General features: G+C 38.5%; 1 protein-coding gene across 3 annotated transcripts; it reads right to left on the bottom strand.

Moving 5' to 3' along the window:
* Positions 1–1,370: 1,370 nt before the first annotated feature.
* On the bottom strand, positions 1,371–25,149 carry DIPK2A (divergent protein kinase domain 2A). Of its 3 annotated transcripts, none has more exons than XM_028504456.2 (3): positions 23,937–25,149; positions 7,972–8,275; positions 1,371–4,216 (listed from the first exon to the last, which is right to left on the bottom strand). In XM_028504456.2, exons 1-3 carry the CDS (start codon positions 24,591–24,593, stop codon positions 3,885–3,887), a joined length of 1,293 nt encoding a protein of 430 aa, XP_028360257.1. In that variant the 5' UTR covers positions 24,594–25,149; the 3' UTR covers positions 1,371–3,884. The 3 variants fall into 3 exon arrangements, with proteins under 3 accessions (XP_028360257.1, XP_035873774.1, XP_035873773.1); XM_036017881.1 differs by lacking the exon at positions 23,937–25,149 and adding an exon at positions 23,664–23,847; XM_036017880.1 differs by lacking the exon at positions 23,937–25,149 and adding an exon at positions 23,640–23,660.
* Positions 25,150–26,176: the final 1,027 nt, after the last annotated feature.

Genomic DNA, 26,176 nt, shown 5'->3' with positions numbered 1-26,176 from the left:
ATAAATAACTGTGGCTGTAACTTTCTACAGTATAGAACAGGTACTTCTGTTTTCCCACATATTAAAGCAAGCGCAAAATTAAGTAGAAAAGGTTACCCAAGACATTTACCTTATAGTTCAGTTCAAATTTTTGTTTCAAAATTGATTTGTTCAAATCAAATCAAGGTAGAAAGGTAACATTTGCATTTACTTTATGTGTTACTTAAGTCTCCTTTAATGAGAAGCTTCCCCTACCCCTTTTCCTTACAATTTGATAAACAAAATTGAGTTGTTTATCCTGTAAAATGGACCACATTCTGGACTTGGTTGACTGCATCCCCAAGATGTCCTTTAACATGTTCCTTTATGCTGTGCTTCTCCCTAATGGATAGACTTGGGGGCTTGACCACATTCAGGATTTTTCTGGCAAGACACTTCACAGGTGTTGCTGGGTACTACTTTTTGCTGAGTGGAAGGAACATCATTAAGACTGAGCAGCAAATTCAGGTCTTGACATCCTGATCCATTCATACAAAATTCTTCATCAGCTTTTCCATTAATAGCTTTTGCAGCCATTCATAATCATTATCTAAGCGCCTATTAATTATTTAGGAACTGAAAAACAGCACCTCTCTAACAAGACTCTTGCATTTATTAACTGGAATAATTCTACATAGTTCTATAGATTCTTTTCCCTTCAATTATCTAATTACCTTGGGTAAGGCAGGATAAATGTTTCTTTCTCCCCAAGTTACCAGTTTTCAGATAGCCTTCCAAATATGACTAAATTGGTTTTATTTTCTGTTATCACTTTGAATTCGTAATTTACATATTTAAAGTGTTACAATCCATTTTTGTTATTATGCTTATTGATAATCAAATTATTCTTGGTATAGAGCCAGTGATTCAGAACCCTTGAAGTTGGATTTTGAGCTTTTAGTGATACTGAGGTATTACTATTAATTTTTAGATATAAAATAATATTGTGGCTTTGTTGGAGAAGAAAATGTCTAATGTGTAAAACACTTGAATTAAATATCTCCAGATTTTTTTCAAAATAAGCTGGAAACAAGTAGGTTGGAATATCTAAACAAGCTTGACCACATGTTCTGAAGTTAGTATTAACCACAGTTTACTACTTACTGTTTCTTATATTATTCTTTTGTATACATTTGAATTCTATAATAAAGTTTATTACCATTTTAGAAGTGAAAGTTAAAAATGTCATATTACAGAAAAACAGAAGAAAACAAAGTCCAGCTCACACCCAGATAGTTTCTGAAAATTATGTCAAAATAAATGCAAGAGAAAACAAATGACTTTTCTACATAACCTCACTTTTCACTCAAGAAAAAATTTATATATTTGAAGTTAAGAGATAGTCTGACAAGTGTGATTCTTAAAGTATGCTTTATTAAGAGCATTAAAGTTGCAGAAACAACTTTATATTGTAAAGGCACAGGGAGACAGTTCTGATAAAATATTCAAATTAAACAGTAACTTACAGTACAAAAGACAACTTTTAATGCACATACAAACCCCAAATGTCTGATTCAAAAATATTTTACTGCATCTATTAATGGGCAATGATTAAAAATATAAATTGCTGCTGTATAATAAATATCTGATAGTGAGTATCTTGATAGCAAAGTGAACAAAATATTTATTGCTTTTCACATACACATTTTTCCCTGTAATTTGAAATTCCTAATTCTTCTACTATCTTCTCAACCTTTTTCCAAAGATAAAAGAAATTCCACATAATCTGGGGGCAGAGGAAGGGGAATGGCAGTTTTAACAACTACCTAAAGAAGCAGTCACCACCGGCAGCTGTCTTCTCACTTCATCTCCTGCAATCATAGTCGCTTTCAAAAAGATGTTTGCTGGACCACAGAGAGGCAACCCCTCTGTGATCAGCATCCTAAGGTTTGTAATGAACACTTTATCAAATATAAAAGGTGCTCCGTTTTGAAAATGTGTATTTCGTCTGAAGCTCTGATTAAGAGGCTTGAATGTCTGACAAGTAATTTTACCTAATCCCCTCAAAGTTGTAAAAAGCATAGTAAAATTCCTAGCACTTAAGTGTTTGAGGGCTAGTTGATATACGCAACATACTGATGTATAAAAGTTAACATACTGCAATCTATTTTATAATGAAGAGATCTTACCCTTCATCCAGTTGTAAACTGGGATTACCTTTATTAATAACATCCTGCTCTTTTTATAGCATCCCAGTTATAGATGGTACAAATAGAATTTCCATCACAATAGCAAAATAACATGAAATCATCTTAACGTAACGAATGCTACTTCAACTTAAGATATACTTACATGAAAGTGTTTGATAATCACTGTAAATTAAGTTAGCCATGTCATGTTCAGTGTGGAGCAGCTAGTCATGTACCTGGCAGAGCTGATGTTCAATAAATAGTCGCTGAATGAATGACAAACAAAAGAAAAACCTGGCTTTGGTTGTGCATATTTTAATCACTTTCTGATTACGAATAAGGTCAGTCTAGAACTAAATACTGCACACTACACCAAACTTTGCCAAAAACAAAATTAATGACTTCAAACAGGAAAGTATCACTGTTAGTGACAGTCAACACATATAAATTGTAACTTTTAAAATAGTCCACAAATTTCACGTTTGTTCATTTTTACCCACATATTTAAATTTTGATGTTTGATGTTTAACAACTGGGTAGTGAAGACCGAGTTCAGCAGATGGGCTAACTGTCTGCTTATAGTAAAAATTACTACTTCATCAATCAAAATTTATGAGGCCCGATTAAACTCAGATGATGACTACCACGTTAATTTTTGTCAAATCTACTGATGAATAACAGGCAGAATATCTTTAAGTTATCTATACTGAGAAGCAGTAGCTTACCTTTTGAACATAAAATGACTAGGGAGATTTCAATTTAATGATGACAGAGAAAATATTGGAAGTGGGATAATAAGAATGAGTAAGTGACCAATTTAAACTCTAACCATAGGACTAGGTGTAATATTTCTTTGGCATTTGCATTACTATCTTGGACTAGAGTTAGCATTTTAAAAATACTGGGCTTTTCTTTCTCTCAAAATTAACATCAAGGTGAAAGTAACTAATATACTCTTATTAAAGCCTTTAAAGGGCTAAATGACATTTTGCAACATATGCCAACCTCATGTTTAGTGTACACTTGTAATTATTGGCATAGAGTGATGTAACTGCTAAATAACCTTAAATGATCTCATGCAATGGTGAAACCACAGAAAGTGGGAAGGAAAGTATTTACATAACATTCAGCTTTCTGAAAAAACACGGTAAACCTGGGAATCCTGCCTTAAGTTAGTATGTACCGCATAGCACTGAATGAAAACTAGCCCAAATTTAAATGAACACCTACAGTAACCTGAATATGTAAGACTGAACAAAACACATGAAAATGAAAAAAAAAACAAAAAACAAAAAACAGAACTATACATTGGAAGGAAAAAGTGGCCTATAAAACAGGCCAATCTAACTTGACATTCAAAGAAAATGTAAGAGATTCACAAAATCATGATAGTAATGCCAACTAAGTCAAGTACCAAGTACCCTTTGATACACAAGCCAATGTAACTATCAGATTCATTTCCAATAGCTTAACAAGATTCTTTAATGCACTCAGGCATTCAAGGGGGCAAAGCAGTCAAAGAAAGCTCAAGTCTGCAAAGTGTAAGAGCAAACTTATTTGTGGACGATTCAGATGATTTTTGAAATGATGTTTTATTTTGATGGATGCAACGTAAGATCTATCAGTGCACGTTTATCATCCTCTGAATGTATTACTTCCAAATTTCCTTTTTCTAGACAGTTTTTGTTGGTTTAGAATTAGCCAGTGCTGTTTAAAGGGAGAAGAGTTCACCATAGACTACCTCACGTTGTTACTTAATTGTGCTAGGTATTCACGCAGCTCCTTAGCAGCCTGGAACCTGCCGTAGCGCTTCTTTGGATTAGCACACTCGTCCAGCAAGGCCTCCAGTCGGCCCTCTTTGGCGATTTCATTTGGTGGGTCGTGAAGGAGCCCTCCAGAAGTGCCACGCCAGGTGGCATGTCTGGATAAGAGGTTCTGACAAACAGCGTAATAATTGTGGTCCACAGTGGCACGAGCACAAAGAATTTCTTTTGAAAATGATAAGCAAGCTTCCTTATCACAGTCATCAAACTTGCTTTCATACCATACATCCCAATTTTCCGGTTTATCTATAAAAGAAGAAAAAGCAGAAAGAGAAAAATACATTTTAACAGTTTTTATTGCTTCCCAAAATATGACAATTCACTAACATAGTGGCACTTGTTCTTAAAATTGTATTATGATTTCAAGCGTTTAAATATATTAATTTATATATTGATACAAGATTTATTGTGAGCACACAAGTGCCAGGCAGAAGGATCAGATGAGACCCCTGCTACTGAAGGGTTCAGTAGGGTGTCCAAACTTTTGGTGTCTCTGGGCCACACTGGAAGAAGAGTTATCTTGGGCCACACATTAAATATACAAACACTGCCGAAAACTGATGAGAAAAAAGGTTTTAAGTAAATTTACAATTTTGTGTTGGGCCACATTCATAGCTATCCTGGGCCACATGCGGCCCACAGGCCATGGGCTGGACACCCTGGGGAGAGGGAAATCTTCCATCTATATGAAGTGTCATACAGTAGGAGCATGGCACAGGAACACGGAGGAAGTGCTACTTCTGCCTTGGGTTGCTGAAGGCTGCCTTACAAGATAAGCAAGCCTAAAAGAAAAAAAAAAAAAAAAGGAAAAACATCACTCTAGGCCTAGGGTGCAACATGTGCAAAGGCTGGATTTAAGAGACTGGTCCAGCTAGTTCAGGAAAAAGTTCACTATAGCTAGAGTGTATGACAGGTTTGGGGAGGAGGTACAGAAGAGACTAGAGAAATATGTTATATCTTGTGCGGTCATGACCATGATTTGTTTTACAGAAAGATAATTCTAGGTTGAAGATTGAAGGGACTAACATAGTGACAGCAATTAAAGAAGAAGTCCAGCCCTGGCTGGTGTGGCTCAGTGGACTGAGCGCTGGCCAGCAAACAGAGAGGCTGCCAGTTCAACTCCCATTCAGGGCCCCCGCCTGAGTTTTGGGCCAGGTCCCCAGGTGGGGGGGGGCATGAGAGAGGCAATCTGTCGACCTTATCTCTTGCACATCAATGTTTCTCTTTCTCCCTCCCTTCACCTCTCTCTAAAATCAAATTTAAAAAATAAAATAAAATCAAGTTTTAATAGAAGAGGTAAAAAAAAATCCAGACTGTTGAAACATTTGTGACAAAAATTAATAGGTTAGTATACGAGTAAAGTTTAAGGTTCTAATTAGATGACAAGGTAGACACTATTAACATAATAGTGTTAATATCTTATATATAAATACAGAGTAAATATGAAGTGGTTATGAGGTATTCAAGTGAACATATAGTATATGCAACTAGAAACAAACTCCAAACTCATGACTGAATTCAGAAGTACAGTACATATATTTAGAATGCATCAGCATAAAAGACTTGATGGAGCCAAGAGAATGGGTTGATTGTGTTGGAAAGCATGTTGAAAGCAAAGGAGAAAAAAGACTGAGGGCAGAACCTTAAAACTTAAGGGTTTGTCAGAGGAGAGGTTAGTGAAAGAAACTCATTCATTCGGCAAGTAGTTATTGAATGCCTACTCTACAGCAGGCAAGGGTGTCTAATGGTAAACAAAACAGATTAGTATGCAGGGTTCCTGTCCTCACTGGCTTACAAGCAAGTAAGTGAAATAAGAACTAAGCAAGTAAATAAATAAACATTACGTATCATAAATTTGAGAAACGCTATGAAGGAAACAGTGGAAAGGTTTACAAAAGAAACACCCTTTTTACTGTTAGATACAGTGGTCAAGTCTCTCTGAGAGTTAAACTAAGGCTTGAAGGACAAGTACCTAGCAGTATATGGAAGACAGAGGAGGCATTTTAGACAAAGGAAACTGCACATGGGAAGCCCAAAAGTGGAAAGGTTAAGAAATTTTTAAGGCTACTATAGCTGAGACATTGAGGGCAAAAATGGAGCGGGGAAATTAAAAAAAGAAGCACATTATTAGGGTGAGTCACACAGATCAGGCCCTGGGAGGAAGTTTGAATTTTACTGAAGAACAATGGGAAGTCATTAAAAACTCTAAGCAAAGGGGAGATAAGACTGTTTTGTTTTTTTTTTAAAGGAACTACTTAAGCTGAGGAAAGCCAAAGTAGTAAATAATTTCAGGAAGTTGTTACTAATCAGTGACTTCAGGAATTGGCCAATTTGGTGGTTGCTAATGGCAATGCAGACTTCTAAGCCAGGTTTTAATGGCTGAGGGATGAATGGAGGCCCAGAAGTAGAGAAAGGCAGAGTAAGCAATACTTTTAAACACAGTGGAAAAGCAAGGGAAAGCAGGAAAGAGTCTCGGACAACCCTGCACACGAGAAGGTAAGAGGAAATGGATTGTGAGGAGGAAGGTGGGAGTTAAAGATAACCAATGCAGCAGGTTTGAACACAGGCTGTGCTACGTCTGAAGAAGAGGGGATAAATGTGTACTGTTTTTACTAGCATAGAAGCTACAGGCAAGGAGGACACTGATGGAGATGCCCCATTAAAACCTACACTTCCCTGTGAAGGAAAATAAGGTCATTTACTAGAAAGTTCAGAAAAGAGGGTGAAAAAACAGATGTGGCCTTTTGCAAAGTGGCTAGTTAGCCCTACCAAGAGCCATTTGAGAAAAACTGGACAGCGCTAACGAAGACCTGGAGCAATGCTCTTTGTGTGAAATGCAAGAATGCAGAAGCTACAGGTTATATTCATTCCAACTCAGGAATTCATTGTAACATGTATTCCAGAATGTCCACATCAGTAAAACTACAAAAATCAATTTACAAACACTGGAATGCATATTTTAACAGTTTAGGCAAGTTGGCAGAATTCTGGGAATATAATAGAAACCAATGAATTATGCACTTCAAGAAAGAAAAGCATGGTGCACACGCCGCTGCCACCCTCACAAATCAAGAGGTAAGTGGGGACCAGCACTCCCACCAAGTGTCCACCCCACAGAAGGGCCTACAGGGCAGTCAGGATATAACCAGGAAGCAGTCTGGTGAGTGTGGAACCAGAACAAGGCACTGAGAAAACCAAGTATGTAACAGGATCAAGCAAACAGGGTCCACTTAATATACTGTTGTTACATTCAAGGCGTTCCCCAGGGCCCACAAACTTTGGTCTCTGTTGATGGAAACTGCCTCATACAAAGGGAGGGGAAGGAATTAAAGATATAACACGCTCACCAAAGAGTAACAACTTCAGTTTCTTTTTACTAAGTAAATTAGTTATAGAATTATAGGCTTTGTCCCCAATGCTTTAAAATTCCTAAGGCATTTAATTTTAAAAACACTTCAGACACTCTGCGCACCCACACTGTGAGGAGCTCACAAGTAAACGGTGAGCAAAGTTTTGGCTAAGAGGTAACACTTGTCAAACCAGTCTAGAGATTTGCAGCGCCAGGAATCACCTGCATGATTAAAACCAGTGTAGGGGCCCCCAGAAGAGCACGGAAAAAATAAGTCCTCCCTGGGAACAGCACAGTCTTTCTGGTAGCCTGTAACTTGTATATAAAACCTAATTCGGCATTAGACTCCTAACCCACAGAAGACGGCAGGCCATGTAAGACAAAAACAAAAACATGCATATACACACACTCAGAGTGTATCTGAGTCTGAATGAGCCAAAAGGATATTTTACTAAACATGAAGAAACTATGACTAAGAATACATGTGTAATAAATCAGTATTTATTTACTAATACTGATCAAATAAAACAAAGAAAGATTCAAGATTGCTACCTAAAGTGAAAATCACGGACTTGCTTCACACAAATGTAAACATCATTTTGACATAGAGGAAAAAAGCATACAAAAACAAACCTAGAAGTTATATACTTACTTTGTCTAATTAACCTTTTGTCAGCAACCAAAACATTTTCAGCATCCACAATGATTACCTTCCCATCTCTAGGACCAACTGCAAAATTGTCAAAGCTGACATCCAGGAGGTAGAGTGCAAATTCAAAGTCATTGTTTGTAAGTTGCTCTGCTATTTCCATTAATTGCCAAGCGAGGTCAACTCGTTTCTCCCATGGTGCATTAAAGTAGCTCCACAGTTCTTCTCCAACATAATTTACAGCCACCATTCTTCCACAAGCTCCAAGGTACTTCGCAAATGGCCAACCTTCATCAGATGGAAAACTCTACAAAAGAATTATCTTAATATTATAAGAAATGCTAATGAAGATATCCTAGGTCTATCCCCAAATACTCTCAGTAGAGATTTCATAAGCTTGGGATTTTCTTGTTATAAGTTAATAGTTCAACAGAGAGAAACTTAAGTTTCTTTTCTAACTCATTCCATTACTATAGATCTGAGAACAAAAATAAATAGGTAACTTTACCCGATAAAGCTAAAATAGAATAAGTATTGCTTATCAATATCTCAGAACCAAACTGACCAACAAAAAAGACACTCATTTATTACCAAATCTAAAAGTATTAATGCTTTCCCATGCTAAGCGAAATAAGCTAGGCGGTGAAAGACAAATACCATATGATCTCACCTTTAACAGGAACCTAATCAACAAAACAAACAAACAAAATATAACCAAAGACACCGAAATTGAGAACAGGCTGACAGTTACCAGAGGGGAGAGGGGAGAGAATTTCAGGGGAGAATGGGAAGGGTTTGCAGGAAAAAGTATAAAGGACACATGGGCAAAAACGAGGGGGCATGGAAAGGGAGGGAGGTGGGCTGGGAGTAAAAGGCAGAAAACTTGAACAATAAAAAAATAAAATAAAATAAATAAAACTGTTAATGCTTTCCTTTAGCTTTTTGATTTGTGTTAAGTACAACCAAGCAATCCTTTCTTTTGACTGGGCAGCACAGCAGACCTATTATTCAGCTGCATTTACCAGGCACCAGGCACTGTGTATGCAATGCTGGCAATAAGAATGAACTAAACAATCTCTAAAATAAAAACTTTAGGAGACAGGTATCAGATAAATAATTATAAATATAATTGGTGTTAGTTACTAAGAAGTGGTGCAAGCCCTAGGGGTGGAATTCAGAGAAGGATTCTGGGAAGCGTCTTTTAACCTGCCCTCAACAGCTGGTGAAGAGCAATCTGACATCCTATGAACGCAACCTCTACTCCAAGTCCCTTTGGTTGTACCACACCACATTTTCTGTTCACCTTTAGCCCAACTTCAGAATTATTTATTCTCCCATCTCGAGGTTTTCTAAGAGATTTTATAAGTACCAGGAGGACTAACATTCTAAAGCAAAACTCGTCCATGACCATAAGCAAGTTGTTTTCAGGTTAAATAAAATGGTAGGTTTTATCTGAGGTATTTTCCTTTAGCAGAGCATCTTCCTTAAATTGGAAAAAGGAAACTCTGAGAACATGATATTTATTCAAATACTGCAGGAGAAACAAAGGAAAGCATTACAGAATAGACATGTAGCCTACTTCTGCTAAGTATTGAACAATCCACATATAGCTGGAGACGAGGCTCTTCTTGGACCCCTCAAAAAAATAAGTAGCATTAACTGTAGCCTGAGCTTTCATAAATTTGACAAAACTCAATAGTCTCAGATTAAAATGCTTATCAACTTTTAAAACAAGATTTTTAAAACTCAGCTGTATCCAAATAATTACCTATTTTCATGTTTTCTTCCTTTCCATTCTATTAATTCACAATAACTACTTGTTTATACACAAAACATTTTATTTTTATCTTCAGTTTTGTGATAAAACACTAATCATATAAACCAAAAATTTAGATATAATAGCATGAATCTTGAACTATAGTAAGTGAATTGATTCAATTTTAGTTCAGAGAAGATATTTACTAATTCTTTAGCAATTAGGAAAAAGCATCTTTTTAATCTTATATTTGAGAATTTTTTCTTTCTTTTGGGCGCTGGGAAAACTGACAGATTGCCTCATGTCCAATGTGAAGTGCAAGAACTGTTAGCTAACCACATGTTTTCAACTCTTCCTCCGGATTTAAATTACCTACAGGACCTTGGAAATTTTGTTAGACAAAATGTTTACAAGAGTTAACTGTTTCCCAGAAGTTTTCATTTATAAAGTCATTGGCATAAAAAGTAAAATCACTAAAAATAAGTAAGTGTGTGAGATTATATAGTTTTAACATGCAGAAGTAAAACAAAACACTCCTCCATACAATTCTGGTATATTGTTCACATTCCATATTGTAAAACAGACACAAACATATCTTTGTGAAAATAAAATGGTCTTTGACAACAGGAGAAAAGGGAACCCTGCCAACGTCTGCACATGTACAAATGTCCCCTTGTTTTTGGAGCTTTTCCAACTGGCAAACAACAGTCAAATATACACTTCATTACCCAAGTTCCACAGAGAAGAGGATAAAATATATGAATAAATGTTACACTGAGCAACTTTACATCCATGTAGTGATTTCTGACAATGCTAACTGAAATCCTGCTGTGCCTCATTTTAAGAAGAGCACTACAATTCTTTCATATAGTTTGCTATCTAAATCTTTTAGAAAATTTTAATGAATTAATTTATACCACTTGCTCATGACAAGAATTTTTCATTATATAACAACCAAAATCATTGGATTTCATTGATGACAACAGAATTTTATTGAACACATTGCATGTAGTACAAAAAAATGCTCAAAGAAAGCCAACATAATTATAATTGTATTTAAAAGAATTCGGGCTTAGAATTAAAATTACCATGGTCAAGTAGTTTGAGAGACAAAACTTTAGATGTTATGGCTTGGATTTCTTAAGTATATCAAACACCAAGAAACACAACTTCTTACTTCCTGACTCCCAAACTCCCACAATGTACAAAATACAGTAGCTAGTAAAAATAAGTTGACTGCTGCAATCCACACTTCTTAAATTTTGAACCAAATCTTAAAATCAAATTTTCAAATTGCCTAGGAACAGGCACATAGTTTAAAGTAATTCGAAATAAAATGTATATATTTTAATGAATTAATTACAACTGAAAAAAATATGTACAAAAACTTTCCAGTTGGGAAGGAGTTTTTTAAGTATATAATGATTTAAGTTATAATTGGATTACAGGCACTACAAGTAATTGTTCAGGGTTTTTCATCCAGTTTGAATGTATGTCATAAAGATAAGATGTAAAGTTTTTAGAACTAAATACTAGTTTAATATTGTATAATGGCACAAAAGTTCTATTACTCTATTTAAAAAGAAAACACCTACTATGTATTACTATCAAAGTAAATATTAAAGATGGGTATTTAAGTATTAGCCAAACATAGTTAACAGCTAAGACTTAAAGAAATACTAAATGCATTCACTCTTAATTTACAAAGTAACTATTCTGAAGATGAAACATAAGATAAATCACCATGTCTAAGTATTTTTTAACAGAAAACCATAAGTTACTTCTTTGATATCATTAAACTCAAATACTAATAACAATATCATATGCATTAACAATAGCTTAAAAACAAGATTTTAAGAAACAAACAGAACTATGATCATCTTCTGTGTTGAAAGAAAATAAAATGAAGGTGAAATAAAATGTCTACTATCAAGATAAGAAAATTTAAATTAATTTATATTCTTCATGGTGTATAGTATCATATTCCATATTTAAAAAACAATATAGTATGTAGTAGAATAATCAACTTAAAAATAAAAAACCTAGCTTTTAAGGTCTACCTTTACCTCTGCATCTCACTAGCTACGTGACCCTGGCAAAGTCAAAACTTTGTATCTTCCTCTGTAAAACTGGAATAACACTTGTACCAACATATTTATCAGGGCAATACAAGGAACAAAGAAAAAAAGGTATGAAATATTATTTGTAGATTTAATACTACTTTATAAAGAATTGCTTACAGAATTTCAATACTTAATTAAATCTGTTGAATAAAAAGTCCAGATATTTATCAAGAGATGTGCTTACTTTGTTATCACCTACCCAAAAATTATATACAAATAATGAACTCCTTCCAAATACAGCCAAGAACCATTAAATTAGAAATATACCTTCACTGTCCTCTAGCAGTTTCTAATTTACAGTAGGATATCCAAATTAGTTATCAGACTTTAAAAATGTTCAGTGCCGTTGGGAACCGGGTTGCCTGGTATCATAAGCTGTAACCCAGGCTAAGGCTGAGGGAATGACCTTGGAACCATAAACCACCAAGAAGACAAGCTTATCTCCCTGGCAGGAGCACTGCTTCGGCTGCTTCATCCATAACTGGTCCCAATGCTTGGTCGGTTAGCCAATGATGGGTAAGATTCCCCAAGGGGGGAATGACCTAAGCATGATCACGTGGGAGGCCCCCAAGGAAGGACTTTGGGGGCTACAGCAAAAGGGGGTGATGGACCCTCGCCCCTTGGCTTTGACATAGCCTGAGTCCTCATCGTCTGGGAGGAAAATCTCCTTATCTCTTGGCTGCCTTAGTTCCCTTGCTCCACCTAAGCCTGAAACAATGACAGAGGGTGGTACAGCTCTGTGCTGAAAAGGGCGGGTTCCCTGGGTGATCAGGCCTAAGAAAGAATATGTAAGATCCTGTGCAACCTGCTTTGTTTAGAATGCTCTAGTTGAATGATAAGGGTCCAAGGAAGAAGTAAGTTTGTTCCTCAAAGTTTTACAGCTCTTTGACCCTGACTCAAAATAGGCCCTCAGACTTCCTTGTTATTTATTGTTTGATCCTTACTTCCTGGCAATGAGTAATGAGCTTTACCTCAATTCTTATGTAAATGAACCCAATAAAAGCCTGCTCGGGCGGGAGAAGGGGGGGCCTCTCCCCTAGGGAGGGTGGCCATGGTGCTCCCCACTAGAGAGAGTGGCCATTCGGTTCCTACTTCCCAACAGGACCTGGTTGTCTCTCTCTATGTTTTTCTAGTGTTTCAACGAGCCACCTGCAGCGTTCCCAGGTCACTGCCAGTCGGTGGTCAAGACACAGTGCTCTGAGAAATATATAGGACATCCACAAGTACTAAAAATACAAATTTTAAAACTTGCTAACTTGTATACACATAAGTACAGCATTATAATTTGTCATTCACTGAATAAGTAAGCAACACAAAGTAAATTGTCAATGCTGAAGTAACCTATCACCTATCTACTGATCAAAAACCAAGTATCACATTGTAAATGTGAGTTGTAAATCTAGTTCAACCTTATCAGCACAGTTGAAGTGATTCACCTAAACTTACACAAGTAATCAGAGGCAAAGTCAGGCTAACACAATCTCTCAGTCCGGAATCCTTCTGTTTCAGAAGTATTCATATTTTGGAAAGGTAACAGTGGATGTATTTCATACTCACATTACAATGCCTCCAATAGGCTGGGGCAGCACCTCACACACACACACACACAAAAAAACATTATGCTGCAAAAAAGAATGTAAGTGTATTCATTCCAAATGGGATAAAGCACATAAATTACCTCATGTGTTTTCACATTTTTTTAAATTTTAACAAAACCTATTTTCACCTACATTTCATTGACTACTATAAGCAGCTGAAGTATAAAGCAGTGAGAGAGTTGCTGTGGAATGGAAAGACTGAATTAAAAAAATCCTAGATCTAGCCTAATTCCACCATGAAATGCTAACCAAACAGTTGTAAATAAAATATAGTCCTTGTTCTCAGGATGCTTTTTTAGCCTGAGTTGGGAGGATTATTATTCAACATAGGTAAATTATAAATGATAGAATTTGTTACAAATTAGAGAAAAGGAATATATCAAGACAGAGTAGAGACTTATTAGATTGTGTGGTAAAGGGCAACCTGTCTCAGGAAGTGCTACCTAGGTTGAGATCTACAGGATGAGTATATTAGACAGACTGAGGGTGGGGCAGTAAGAATTTTCTACGCACATGTTAGAGCCAGAAACTGTCTTCTCAGAATTGGCAGAGGGGCACAATGAAGAAGGGGTGAAAGCCCAGAGCATGAGGAGTAAATGGCTTGAGGTACCATAATAGAGTTTGGAGAAGGAGGTAGGGCCACATTACGTTCAGACTTAAGAATAAAACACAAACTCCTCAACATGGTCTACGTGCTATAAAAAATCCAAACACTGGGTTGGTCAAAAGGTCCATTTAATTTTTTCTGTAAAATAAAAGACACATTTCTCACTTTCACCAGTAACTTTAGTGATTTGGATATTTTGAATATATCAGCTATCTCCACTATTGGCTTCTAGTGAGTAGATGCCAGAGGTGCTGCTAAACATCTTCCAATGCATAAGACAGCCCAACAGCAAAGGGTTGTTTGTCCAAAATTTCAATAGTACCAAACACCTCTAAACCCCTTTGGCACATTTGATCAGTCACAGCATACTCTTCATAAACAGCACAACTTTTTTTTTTTTGCATTTCTGTTGCATTTTTACCTTCAAATAAGATAGCATAATGTGCTGAAAATGTTGCATATTTTCCATCTTTAGTATTAAAATGGCTGCACAAAACCTCACCAATTTTTATAAGTTTTTAAAAAGATTTTATTTATTTATTTTTAGAGAGAGAAGGGAAGGAGAAAGAGAGAGAGAGAAACATCAATGTGTGGTTGCTGGGGGCCATGGCCTGCAACCCAGGCATGTGCCCTGACTGGGAATCGAACCTGCGACACTTTGGTTTGCAGCACCGCTCAACCCACTGAGCTATGCCAGCCAGACTTTATAAGTCTTTTTAAAATGCACCCTGATATGAGAACTGCCATAATACAATCTAACAAAACTGTTTCGAATGAAGTTCAAGACAACTAAGCACTACTAGAGTCATGGTACGGAAAAAACTAAAACTTTTTGGCCAACCCAATACATAGCAAAGCTTTAACCTTCAGAAATACCTTACATACTAGAATTAACCAATATCAAGTTTTTAAAATATCCTAACACCTTTTGATCAACAGACATTGCTCTACCAGGCCGTTTTACTCTATTATGTCAGAACAGAGTCACGAAAAGAGGAGACATGGAATGTATGAGTAAAAATACATAAAACATTACTTCTGGGCTTTATTCACTTAATTACTTACAATGAATGGCATGTACATGAGGTCAACTCTAATGTGCTTGTGTTCCATTACTTTTTTCCTCCTTACATGACCAAAAGTAGCATTTGCATACTAAATTTCAAAGACCGTAATTCCTTCCATACAAAAACATAAACTATTTTATAGTCATTTATTACCTTACAACATACCATTAAAAGGAACATAACTTTGCAATTTGCCTAAGGAAGAAATGTGTCACAAAACTGCTATTTTTTTTTAAAAAGGAAATTCCTAGTAAAAAGAAACTGACTTAAAAAGAAATCTATCAATAATGAAAACATATACTCTAAGATCTGATTACAGATTTCCAACAGAACTGGCATTTCTATGAGTGTGTGCACAAACAAGTTTAAACCTGAGAACACTTCTGCATATAAAATGTTATCAAAAGCACAGAAAATGCATAAAGGTTCAATTTAAGTTTAAAAATTATTTTTAAAAGCGCAAATTTGAACAAAATTCCATTGTAGTAATGCATGTTATAACAGCTGTTCATAGAGATTAGTCAACTGTACTGGTGACAGACTAATGTGTTCACAGCTTTGTGAACTGTCTGGAGAAGGAATATAGTAAAATTACTGGGATAATTTAATGGTTCCCTAATTTTTGTTAAAATTACTCTTAAGACATTCGTTTTTTAACTTATACTACCAAAATCCATTGCAAATACTGGAGATTCAATCTCAAGATTTTCAATTCATAAGATATGTTCCATTTATCTCATTAAATGGTTTTCAGAATGCCATTTTCTACCCCCCCTAGACTTCAAAAACATTAAGCAATGCTTTGAAAATAGTAAGGTTGTGTTACTTCACTAAATATCATATCCAACAGCTATATCTAAAACTGGAAACTGTCAAAACACATCAACAACAAAAAAGCTACCTATGTTTAATAGAAATAATCAGTTAAAATAGCTTAAAAATGCTCTCCCCCACCAAAAAAAAATCACTTAGCCACAAATTTTAAATATGCATAAATTTACTTGTCTCGATTGACTGTTCCTTACCTACTCTGACAACCAACAATTGTGATCCACATTTCTAAGTTGAAATATACCTACAAACACCATAGTCAAATATATTCCCACTAAAACAAAAATTCAAAGAAAGAACAAAAAATAAGCCCAATAACCTAAGAATGCTAACTTTCTTTAGTCAATATCCGGTTCCTTTCAACAGTCTGTCAATACTAACTTCCCTGGTTCCTTTAAAACACAAACTGGATTAACAAGGTCCTTCAAAAGAATATAGCAAAATACCTGCTACTAGCACAGTATCTCTCTTTTAAATACCTGGTGCCCAGTTTTAGATTTGTATTCCTACTGTTGCCTTAAATTTAATACAACCAAAACAAAACTCCTGGGGTGCCTGTATCCTAAAGCCACTCCTTCTCTGGGCTCTTTCATTATAATGAGGACTCCTTAGTCAGTAGTTGCTCAGACTGAAAACCGAGGTAGCCTTTATCTTTCTCTTTCCCTCATACCTTAACGCTTTAGTAGGTCATCAGCTATTTCTCCAAAATATACTGGCTCTTGACCATTTTTCATAAACTCCACTGCAACTATCTTAATCCAAACCACCAAGCTCTCTTCCTTAAACTAGTTCTCTAACTGCTTAAAACCAATTTTCTACAAACCCGACCCAGTTAAAATCACTTCTACTGTTTCGCATTGCTCTGAAAATAAAATCCTAAATTCACTACAAATGGTTATAAGGCTATACAGGATACAACCCTTGCCTACCCTCCTCTGTGACCCTGTATTCTACCATATTTCCCAATTCCCATGCTTGATCCTGCATGGAAGCCTCTTCATTTGCAGCATCTCTTGCCTAGAAGCCCTCTGCTCTCAGAATTTAGCACCACTGGCTTTTTCTCATCATTCACACCTCAGCTAAAATATAACACTCTTCCTGACCACCCAATTTAAAGTATTCTATTCCCAATCCAACTCTTCGTATCACAGGAGTCTGCTCTGTTCTTTTTACAGGATGTAAATTTTAAATCACCTTGTTCTTTGTTTGCTGTCCACACCTAATGCCCCAGAAAGCAATAGTTGTACAAAATGTGCCTTGTCCTGTCAACTTGACTGTATCCCAAGGGCGTACAGATCAGCTCCAGGCACTACTGGGCAGAGCCACACAGTTCCTGTCAGGTCTCCTCACTTCATAGTCAGAACTCCAAGTGAGCACTGGAAAGGCAAAATATGAAGACCCTGAAGTAGCATACCTACCTCTGATAATAAATCTTTTAACAATCTGTCTCAGGAATGCCTGTAAATGCCCCAAACTAAACCTGTATTTTTAAAATCATTCATCGGTGTACTAAATAGAATTATTAAACCATAATAATGATTTACAGGCAAAAATTGTAACTATTTGCTTTGTGCCACTGGGTCCTTAACTAAACCCTGTTTCCAACAATATTCATTCTATTCATTGTACTTCATATGGCACAAATCCCTACCCCCCTTCTAATTACAATTCCAAAGAAACTATGGCTTGAAGCAGCAGCCATATAGGTATTTACGACGTATGTGCACGTAAAGGGGGTGACATCTGAACGTTTGCTAAAGGAAGAGTAAAATTTACATATTTCTAAGAGAGACATCAACATAATGTCCTAAAGAACTTTTCAACTACTACAGCTATCTAAAAACAGAATAAGGTAATTTACAAATAATATTTTGTTTAAAAACTTTATAATTGAAGATATTGTGTATGTTATCTAAATAATCCTGTTTTCTTTAATCTTTAAAACAATCCTGACAGAAATTGTTAACATTCCCATTTTACTGATTAAAAATCCCTGGCTCTTATACATTAAGCGACTTGCTCGAAGCCACCTAATCACTGTAAGGTGGTGCAGAATGCTCCCTCAGTACTGTCGCCACTGCTCCTCCTCTCCCATCTATGGGCAAAATCCCACTTGTCTTTCAGAGCTCAAATCCTCCATTAATTCTTCCCTAGGATCCACTGCTATGAAGACACACCCAGATACCCTTCCCTAAATAAGTTACCTAATAGAGTGTATGTCTTGCTTGCAGCACTTACTGTGTGATATTGATTACAATTATTTACTTATCTGCTACACAGTAGGCTCCTTGCTGCCTAGAAAGACCCTTCCAACCCAAATGCCTTAGATCAGTATATTTGTTCTTCAAATAGACTTCAGTTCTTCTGACTCTAAGTCCACGACTGTTAAGCCCAAAGAGCTTCCAGCTATTTCACAGATAACTTCTATCAAGAATTTGTTTTTACAAAAGGCATGCAAATTGGATAAAATACAAATTCGTTACATAATTTAGAACCTTTCTGGGTCTATGACCAGGATGAATACATAACCACCCTCACCTTACCTTAGTAATTTATAATCTTAAGACATTTTACAGTTATATGCTCAAGTTCACTGTATGTGTAGGAAAAAATGTAGGGCTTATATTTTAAGGCCCCATTAGCTTAATGTACACGAGTGAAAAGGGACAAAAGAAAAAATGTCAGCATTCTGTGAAGAGTCAACTTGGCAATGATGGCAATACAGGAAGTAAGCAAGAGACCATAAGCCAAAAAGCCAATAAAACAGAGAATAGAAACCAGTCTGAAGATTCCCCTGGGAAACTGAACACCCATGTCCAGAAAGCAGATCCCCAAACCTTAAGCTTCCTATTCCCACCCCTCAACATGCTTGAGGAACATGTGCTGACCCATGCAGCGGAAGCATGAAAAAAAAAAAAAAAAAGAGTTCAAAGATGAGCAAAAGTACAGGAAGAGTCTCAGAATTAATCATGGTCAAAAGATATGGATTAAAGTAGGCCAGGGTGTCCAATGATTTTACTCCACTAATGTGGAAGTGATGCTTTCCTAAGGGTTATTGCCTATTTCTACGGTCTTTCAAAAATACAAGTCTCCCTCTTTTTTGGATCTGAGGTACACAGACTTACTTTATTATTTTTGTATGCTTTTTCACGAAGGACATTCAAGTGTCAGTGAAACCTCCGATAAACAACAACAACAACAAAATAACAACAAAACCTTTTAAGCTTAAGCTTATGAATTTATTGGGTAAAAAGTGCTCTGCTCAGAATTACCTAGTCAGAACCATCTCTGAAGCTAAATCCTGGAATGCAGTTACTACAGCAGCAGTCAGGTGGAGAGCAGTACGTGGTCCCCTAAGCTTGAAAAGAAGTCTGGAACATCCTTTCTGAACTCTATATAGCCCCACAAAGATCCTTGGCTACCTTTACCTCCATATGTATTTTTTTATATGTATTTTCTATAAAGGCAGTTTCCAGTGTTTGTTTTGTTTTAATCTGATTTTATGTGTGTAAAAATTTAGGGGTAGAGAGACCAGTGTGAAGTAAGGTTATCTATTCTGTCCTCCAACTTATACCCCTAGTAGGGACCAAGTCCCAATGCCTCCAACCCCCTTTTAGAAGAGCTTAAACTCACAAATTAAGGTCAAGCTCAGAAGAGATGTAGAAAAATAATTATTTCTGAAATCAAGAGTTTGAGAGTCACAGGACACTGGGGTTCAAAAGGACAGAATCTAAACCAACAGTCTAATTTTATAGATAACTAAAATGATCCAGAAAAAAAGTTTATCAACCTGTAATTAGCTAAATGGCCATAATATTTTGCTTACTTCAGAAACTACAGCATAGGCAGTAAACCTAAAAATACGTTCTTCTCCTGTAGAAATGATTCTTAAGTATAAAAACAACGAAGTTTCCTATAAAAATTCATCCTATATAATGTAGGACTGTACTAAATCAATCCAAGTACAGACATGGTTGATAGCAGAAATTGTAACTGTTTTTAAGGTGATCCATATCCAAAGAAGCTTCAAAACAAATGATCAAATGCACTAAAGTTACTTTTACCTTATTTAATGTCTAACATTTATTGAGGGCTTACTAGGCATCAGGCACTATATGAAGTGTTTTGAATGTATCATGCCATTTACAGGAATTAAAATGAAAGCTTAAAATGCATGGCTTAAATAACGATAGTGACATACTATAAAAATTAATGAAGTCCTATTAAAATCAGGATTCAGAAACTTAAGGCAAATAAAGTTCTACAAAATGTAACAGTGAAACAAATTCTCAACTCCACCTCCCTAAACAGCCAGGAGCTTCTCTGTTTCTGTAAACAAAACCATCTTCACTATCTCCAGGGGATCAAATCGGGGAGAGATAGTCTGGACTTCAGGAAATCCGACATTTTTCTTCCACACACACAACTTCTGTAAGTTCAAGAACAGGTAAGTACAAATACTGGTAGAAAATTTAACAAGACGGTAACAGAAAACACGTTGCCATCCTGCCAAATGCTTCAACACCTCAACTTTTGAATATTCCAAGAATGCTATTACACAATATAAAATCAACAAAGTCCCTCTCTCCAACTTTTTGCATAGTATTATGATATACTTGTAATTAAAATATACTTCTTGGTAAAGTAAAAACTTGAGGATGAAAAGAAAATATCAGAGTAGAAGATGAAAGCAGTATTTCTGTGGTTTGATGTTTATAAAAACTTTTTAGGAAATAACTCTGTAACATAACAACTTTCCTCAGAGCTAGAGAAGTTGCTGTATGATAGTAAAACTATCCAACAATGGAAAGAGTTGTACTTTCATACCATTTCAAATGGGAATTCTAGATTACAAATCTATATAACCATAAGTATGTTTATGATATCCCTTACAGACATTTAACACCTTTCAAATGTCCTTTAGGAGCATGATAGAAACTTCAACTTGTTACTGTTTCTTAGACTCAGAATAAGCAAGTTTATGGTTAAATTCATATATTCTTTTTCAATTCTTTCACTAGTACCTTATCAAAAAAGATGTTTAAATGTTTATTTTGGAAACATATTTACTACACTGGAACTTTTGTTAGGAGTTTGACAACGTCAGCTCAAAAGGCTTTTTCTCCATAGTAACTAATTTTTAGATAATATAACATAGGAAAAACCGAGTTTGTCCCCAAAATGCCAAAAATTCAGTAAGTAGCTCCCTCTCCCAGGAAAAAGTGAGTTCTTCTTTAAACTGTAAAATACACACTTGTACACTTATAAAAACACTTTTAAAAATACATGAACCAAAATATATACATACAAATAGAAAGCCAAATTCTGGTGAGTTTTTCCTATTATCCATTAATATTCCAAAAGGAACATAAATAGCTATTAACAGTTTTACAGAAACCAGTATAAATACTAAAATTGTATACATTTGTCTAGATAACAAAAAGTAACATCATGATTTGACTTAATGTGTAACAATCTTTGTACTTGATCACAGAATTTTGGGATTCATTTTAGTGGTTTTATACCATCAACATACCTCAAGTAATAATTGTCCACATTTCTTAACTCACTAGTTTTTACCAAAGATGAAGCAGTTCTGTAAAGAAAGCAGCAGTTCTATGAAGATTGCTTATTTAAAAAGTCTTCTTATTCTACCTGCTTAACTAAGTAAAAAAATAAGCATAACAAAACAACTGATAATGAAGAGTGCAATTTATATTTCACAGAGTATGTATAGAACTGGGTTGCCTGAATTAAAAATGCATTTACAAATGCCAACCAACAATGCTGATATGTGTATTTCCTCACATACTAAAAACAAACCCCGCTACCTATACCTCATCTATGGATACCCACTCATTCAGAGCAACTGTGTCACTAAGTTTAAATTACAAGAATATAACTGATTTTTTAAAAGAGTTATCATTAAAGATGAAAACAGAGAAAGAAACAGTTATTTTGCGGGGAGAGTTAATCAGAAAACAAATACAAGCACACGGCTATCTCAACTATAAAGTAAATTGAATATTCCAAGACAACTTCAAACTTTGAAAAATAGAAAACCTTCCCAAATAAAGCAGGTTTACCTTAGTATGCCAAAGTTTTTCATATTCAAATGCTGTATGTTTAGAAAGAACTACATACATAACCCATGATGTTTTTAAATTAGTTTTAATATTAAATATCTCTTATACCTCAATACTCAATTACTACCTGATTAAAATCTTTCAAATAATCAGCCACTATTATAAAGTACAAAAAATGTGTATTTACTATTACTATAGATCCTTACTAAATTTATGAATCCCAGAGAATTTGAGAGACTAATCTACTCAGCACACTACAATGCTAAAGTTTTCTCCAGGGACAACCTTGCTAACATAACCATCTATTTCTCAAAGAAAAAAAGGCAGTTTAAATTGTTTAAAAAATTATCAAGTCAAATGTACATATCAAAAGTAGAACCTTAAACTTTTGCAGCTGACTAGTTTTAAAACTACCAAATAAATGTCTTCAATGGACATTTAACCATTTCACTGTTAAAGAGAGCAGGATTTAATATACAATATGTACTTTAAATTTGACCTACCATATACTACATTCTAGCACACCTTCAAACTTACCAAGACCCACACTAAAAGTTTTGTTGAACGCTAAATATTTATATTGTGTTAAAATTATTTGGCCGAACTAATCAAATGAAACTGGTTTCTCTTAGCTAAGTTGGGTAACGGAGCTTGAGAAAAGAAAGCAACATAAATGAACATGGCACATCACTAATTTGTTCAACCCTGTACAAACTCCCCAGCCATCAGTGACATTCTTAAACAGCTCAGAAAAAGCATACATTATATCAAAATTACTTGTGATTGATTTTAAAGCATGTTTTTCCCTTGTACTGAAAATACTACAACAAAACTGGTATGGAAAAAGAGCAAGTAACTTTCCCTGCAGTTAGGAGGGATCACACCCCCACAGTTGTAACCACTATCCAAGGACATCCCGCTAAAGTCGGGTGGGAATGTGTAGAAACTCAGTAACTACTCCAAAGGTGAACACAGATTTTTGTTTTGGGTTGTTTTTTTGTTTTCTTTTTGGCTGTCGCCAGTAAAAAAAGAACTCAATCTACTCCCCTAAAAAGAACGTTTGTTTTCAAAAGAAAGAGAGTGCCAGTAATTCAACTAGAGGAGAGGTGAAAATCTCCTTCCCATTTCTAGCCCTGGCCTAATATTTCAGCTTTTTCCTGCAGCCAAATACCAGATGACCAGGGCAGGTCACAGGAGCAGGATGAAAATGTCCGTCTTGGCTTTAACCTCTTCAGCCGCCAAGTGGAACGAAGCCTACCTTAACTTTTCCCTCTTCTTAAATCCCACCCAAAGCAAGCAAGGATTATGATTAACCCCGCCCCGACCACAGTCCCCATTTTGTGCCCCTAGCTCCCCCAGTTTGCCCCCAAATTTGCTTTTCCAAGGATCTGCCAGGTAAATGAGCTGAATAAGACAAAGACCAACTGTGGGACTGAAGTTAGCCTAGCAACGCATGTTACTAAACGGGAGACGAAACGCGGTAAAGAAACACTTGAAAAGAACTAAAACATGTCCAAGGACTCGTGAACAGACTGCGCCGTGGAAATGCAACCCTGGAAGGATAAAAGCAAAAAGGCAAGGAGGAGAACAGAAGAAAACTCACAGGAAAGACATTTTGGAAGCACACCAGACGCGCTCCCTCTGGCGTTGAAAGATCCACTATCAAATCCTTGACGCGAGGCGTCTAGGTGACAAGAGCAGACTGCACCCGCCGGGTCGCCCTCTGCAATCCCGTACAGCGCTCCGGGGACCCCAGCGCTGGCCCTTTCCCACACCTGCAACCTGGCCCAAGTGGGCCGGGACTAAACTGGGGAACGAGCACCAGAGGAGCCACCTCTCCCGGCTCCCGCTCCCTGAGCCGCCCCTCCCGCAGGCCGCCCGGCCCGGATTCGGTACCTACCTGTAGCACCAGTGGTTCGGGGTTGAATGCCAGGGTCAGCAGCAGCTGCATGCGCTCCGAGTCCTTAAGATTGCGGAGCAGGAAGCTGCCCGAGTCCTTGGTCTCCGCGTAACGTCGTACCAGACGGTCCAGCAGGCGCTGCGAGGGGCAATGCACCAGGTCGGACCAACCCTCCACTGCTTCTGGCGTGAGCAGCCGCACGTCGCCGTTCAGGCGCGCGAACTCGGTGCGAGGCATGGCCTGGAGCAGGTCACAGCGCGGCCGGCCGGTGGCCCGCTTACAGATGCTCTGGTCGAGCTGTGCCAGCTCGCGCTGCGAGCCCAGGCGCTTAAGCACCACGCGCCGGCGGCCGCCCTCGCGGGGCTCGCCGTACTGTGCGAAATAGACGTTCTTAACGTTGAGAAAGTCCAGCAGGCGCAGGCGGCCCCACGCCTCGAACACCACCTGCCCGTTGAGAAAGCGGCGGCACCAGCTTGTACCAAAACACGCCGGGCACTTATTGAGCTGCAGGAAGCGCCGGTCGGCCAGCTCGTTGCGCTGCCAGGAGGCGAGCAGCGACGGCGAGTGCAGCACCATCAGCACCAACAGGCTGCCCAGTGCCGCCAGTTTCAGCGAGCGGGACAGGCGGCCCAGCTTCGGGGGCACCAGGCGCCACATCCCGCCCGCTGCCCGTCTGCACCCGGAGGGCGAGGGCACCCCCGGGGCGCCCCCGCCGCGCCGAAACCCGGAGAGCTACCCGCAGAGGCCCCAGACGGGAGAAGGACCAGGGGCGCGGGCTGGGGTAGGAGGCGGAGTAGATGTGTAAGCCAGACCGGGAGCGGGAAGGAGCTGACCGGAGCAGACTGCGACTTCTTCCAGTCACTAGTCTCCACAACTCTCAAGCTCCCTCCTCTAAGCTCCCCGCCCTCCGACTCCCGCGGCGCCTCTCCCGAGCCAGCCAAGTTATAGATGAGCGAGAGGGGGAGGGCGCGCGGGGACACGAAAGCCGCGGGCGCGCAAGCGCACTGCACGCTCGGGGCGTGAGAGCTGCGGAGGCGGCCGCCCGCGGCGCGCGCCGGGTCCCAAGGAGAAGAAAGGAGGGACTCACGGCAGGGGAAGAGAAGCTGCAGTGTCTCACCCCGAAAAGTAGCAACAGTAATAGGAGGTGGGATGGATGAAACGACCACGCGCGCCTGTCGCCGCACGCCCCAGTTCCTAAGCGTTGGCTTTCCAGAGAGGGGCGGGAGCCGGGGGCGGGGCAAGCGGGGCGGACGAGCGCGTCGCGCGCCGCCCGTAAAGCGTAAGCGCGGACTCGCGGGGGTGGCTTTGGGGGCGTCTCCGTGGGGGCGGAGTTCGAGCTTTGAAGTGGGGATAAACTCGCGAGCTCTGGTGATGACAGGAGTTTTAATAATAGTTAATCTTTTAGAACTGTTGAGGATTGCTGGAGCCTGACTTTTCCCACAGTGGAAACTCCTCTGGAGGAGGCAAAAAGAACTAAATTGCGGAAACCTACTGGAACCCCCCCCTTCTCTCCGTCGGCGCGCGTTGGGCGGGGCACGGTGGGCGGGGCGTCGTGCCCCTCCTCGGCCTTCTGTGTTTGGGGCGCGCGCCCGGGGCGGGGTAAGGGGCGGTGTGCTTGGAGCGAGCTCGCGTTCCCGGGCCCGCATACCTCGGGGTGGGAGGCTGGCCTCCGGAGAAAACGTGAGAGGTTTCAGTTGTGGAGTTGGTTGGGGACTTCGTCTTTGGATGCATCTTAAATGCTCCGAAGTGGACTCGGAAAAGTCGAAGTCCCCGAAACATCGTGTTAAAGGAACATTAGGATGACCGGGGAACCGACGTGGCCTGGTGTCTACAAGAGTCCTGCCAAACGCCGCGGAGGAGCGGGGATGAGTTGTTGGCAGGTTTGCTTTCCTCCCCGCCTGCTTTCCCAGCCTGGCGCTGAAGCCGTTTCCTGCTACTCGTAGGGACAGCCCCTGCGCCGCCCCTGGGGTTCCCTGAGGGGTTAGCAGGCGGTCCTCTTCGTCCTGGTAGGCCCGGAGGAGCTGTGGCGTTAACCGTGGGGAATGGGGGCCGCCTGCCGTTCCACAAGGGCAAGTTGGCCCAGGTACTTAAACCACAGCAGAAATTACTCAGAAATGCTGAACTCTAGCGCCTTGTTTTGGTATAAATTTTAGAGGACCTGGGCTTTTTAGCACTAGCTGCGAATACATAATTATAATGCTATTTAGTTTTAGCGCTAGGATATAAAGAGTTAAAGTCAT

The sequence above is a fragment of the Phyllostomus discolor genome, chromosome 2 (genome assembly GCF_004126475.2).
Source record: "Phyllostomus discolor isolate MPI-MPIP mPhyDis1 chromosome 2, mPhyDis1.pri.v3, whole genome shotgun sequence".
NCBI classification, from domain to species: domain Eukaryota; kingdom Metazoa; phylum Chordata; class Mammalia; order Chiroptera; family Phyllostomidae; genus Phyllostomus; species Phyllostomus discolor.
This window is presented reverse-complemented; position numbering and strand designations above follow the sequence as displayed.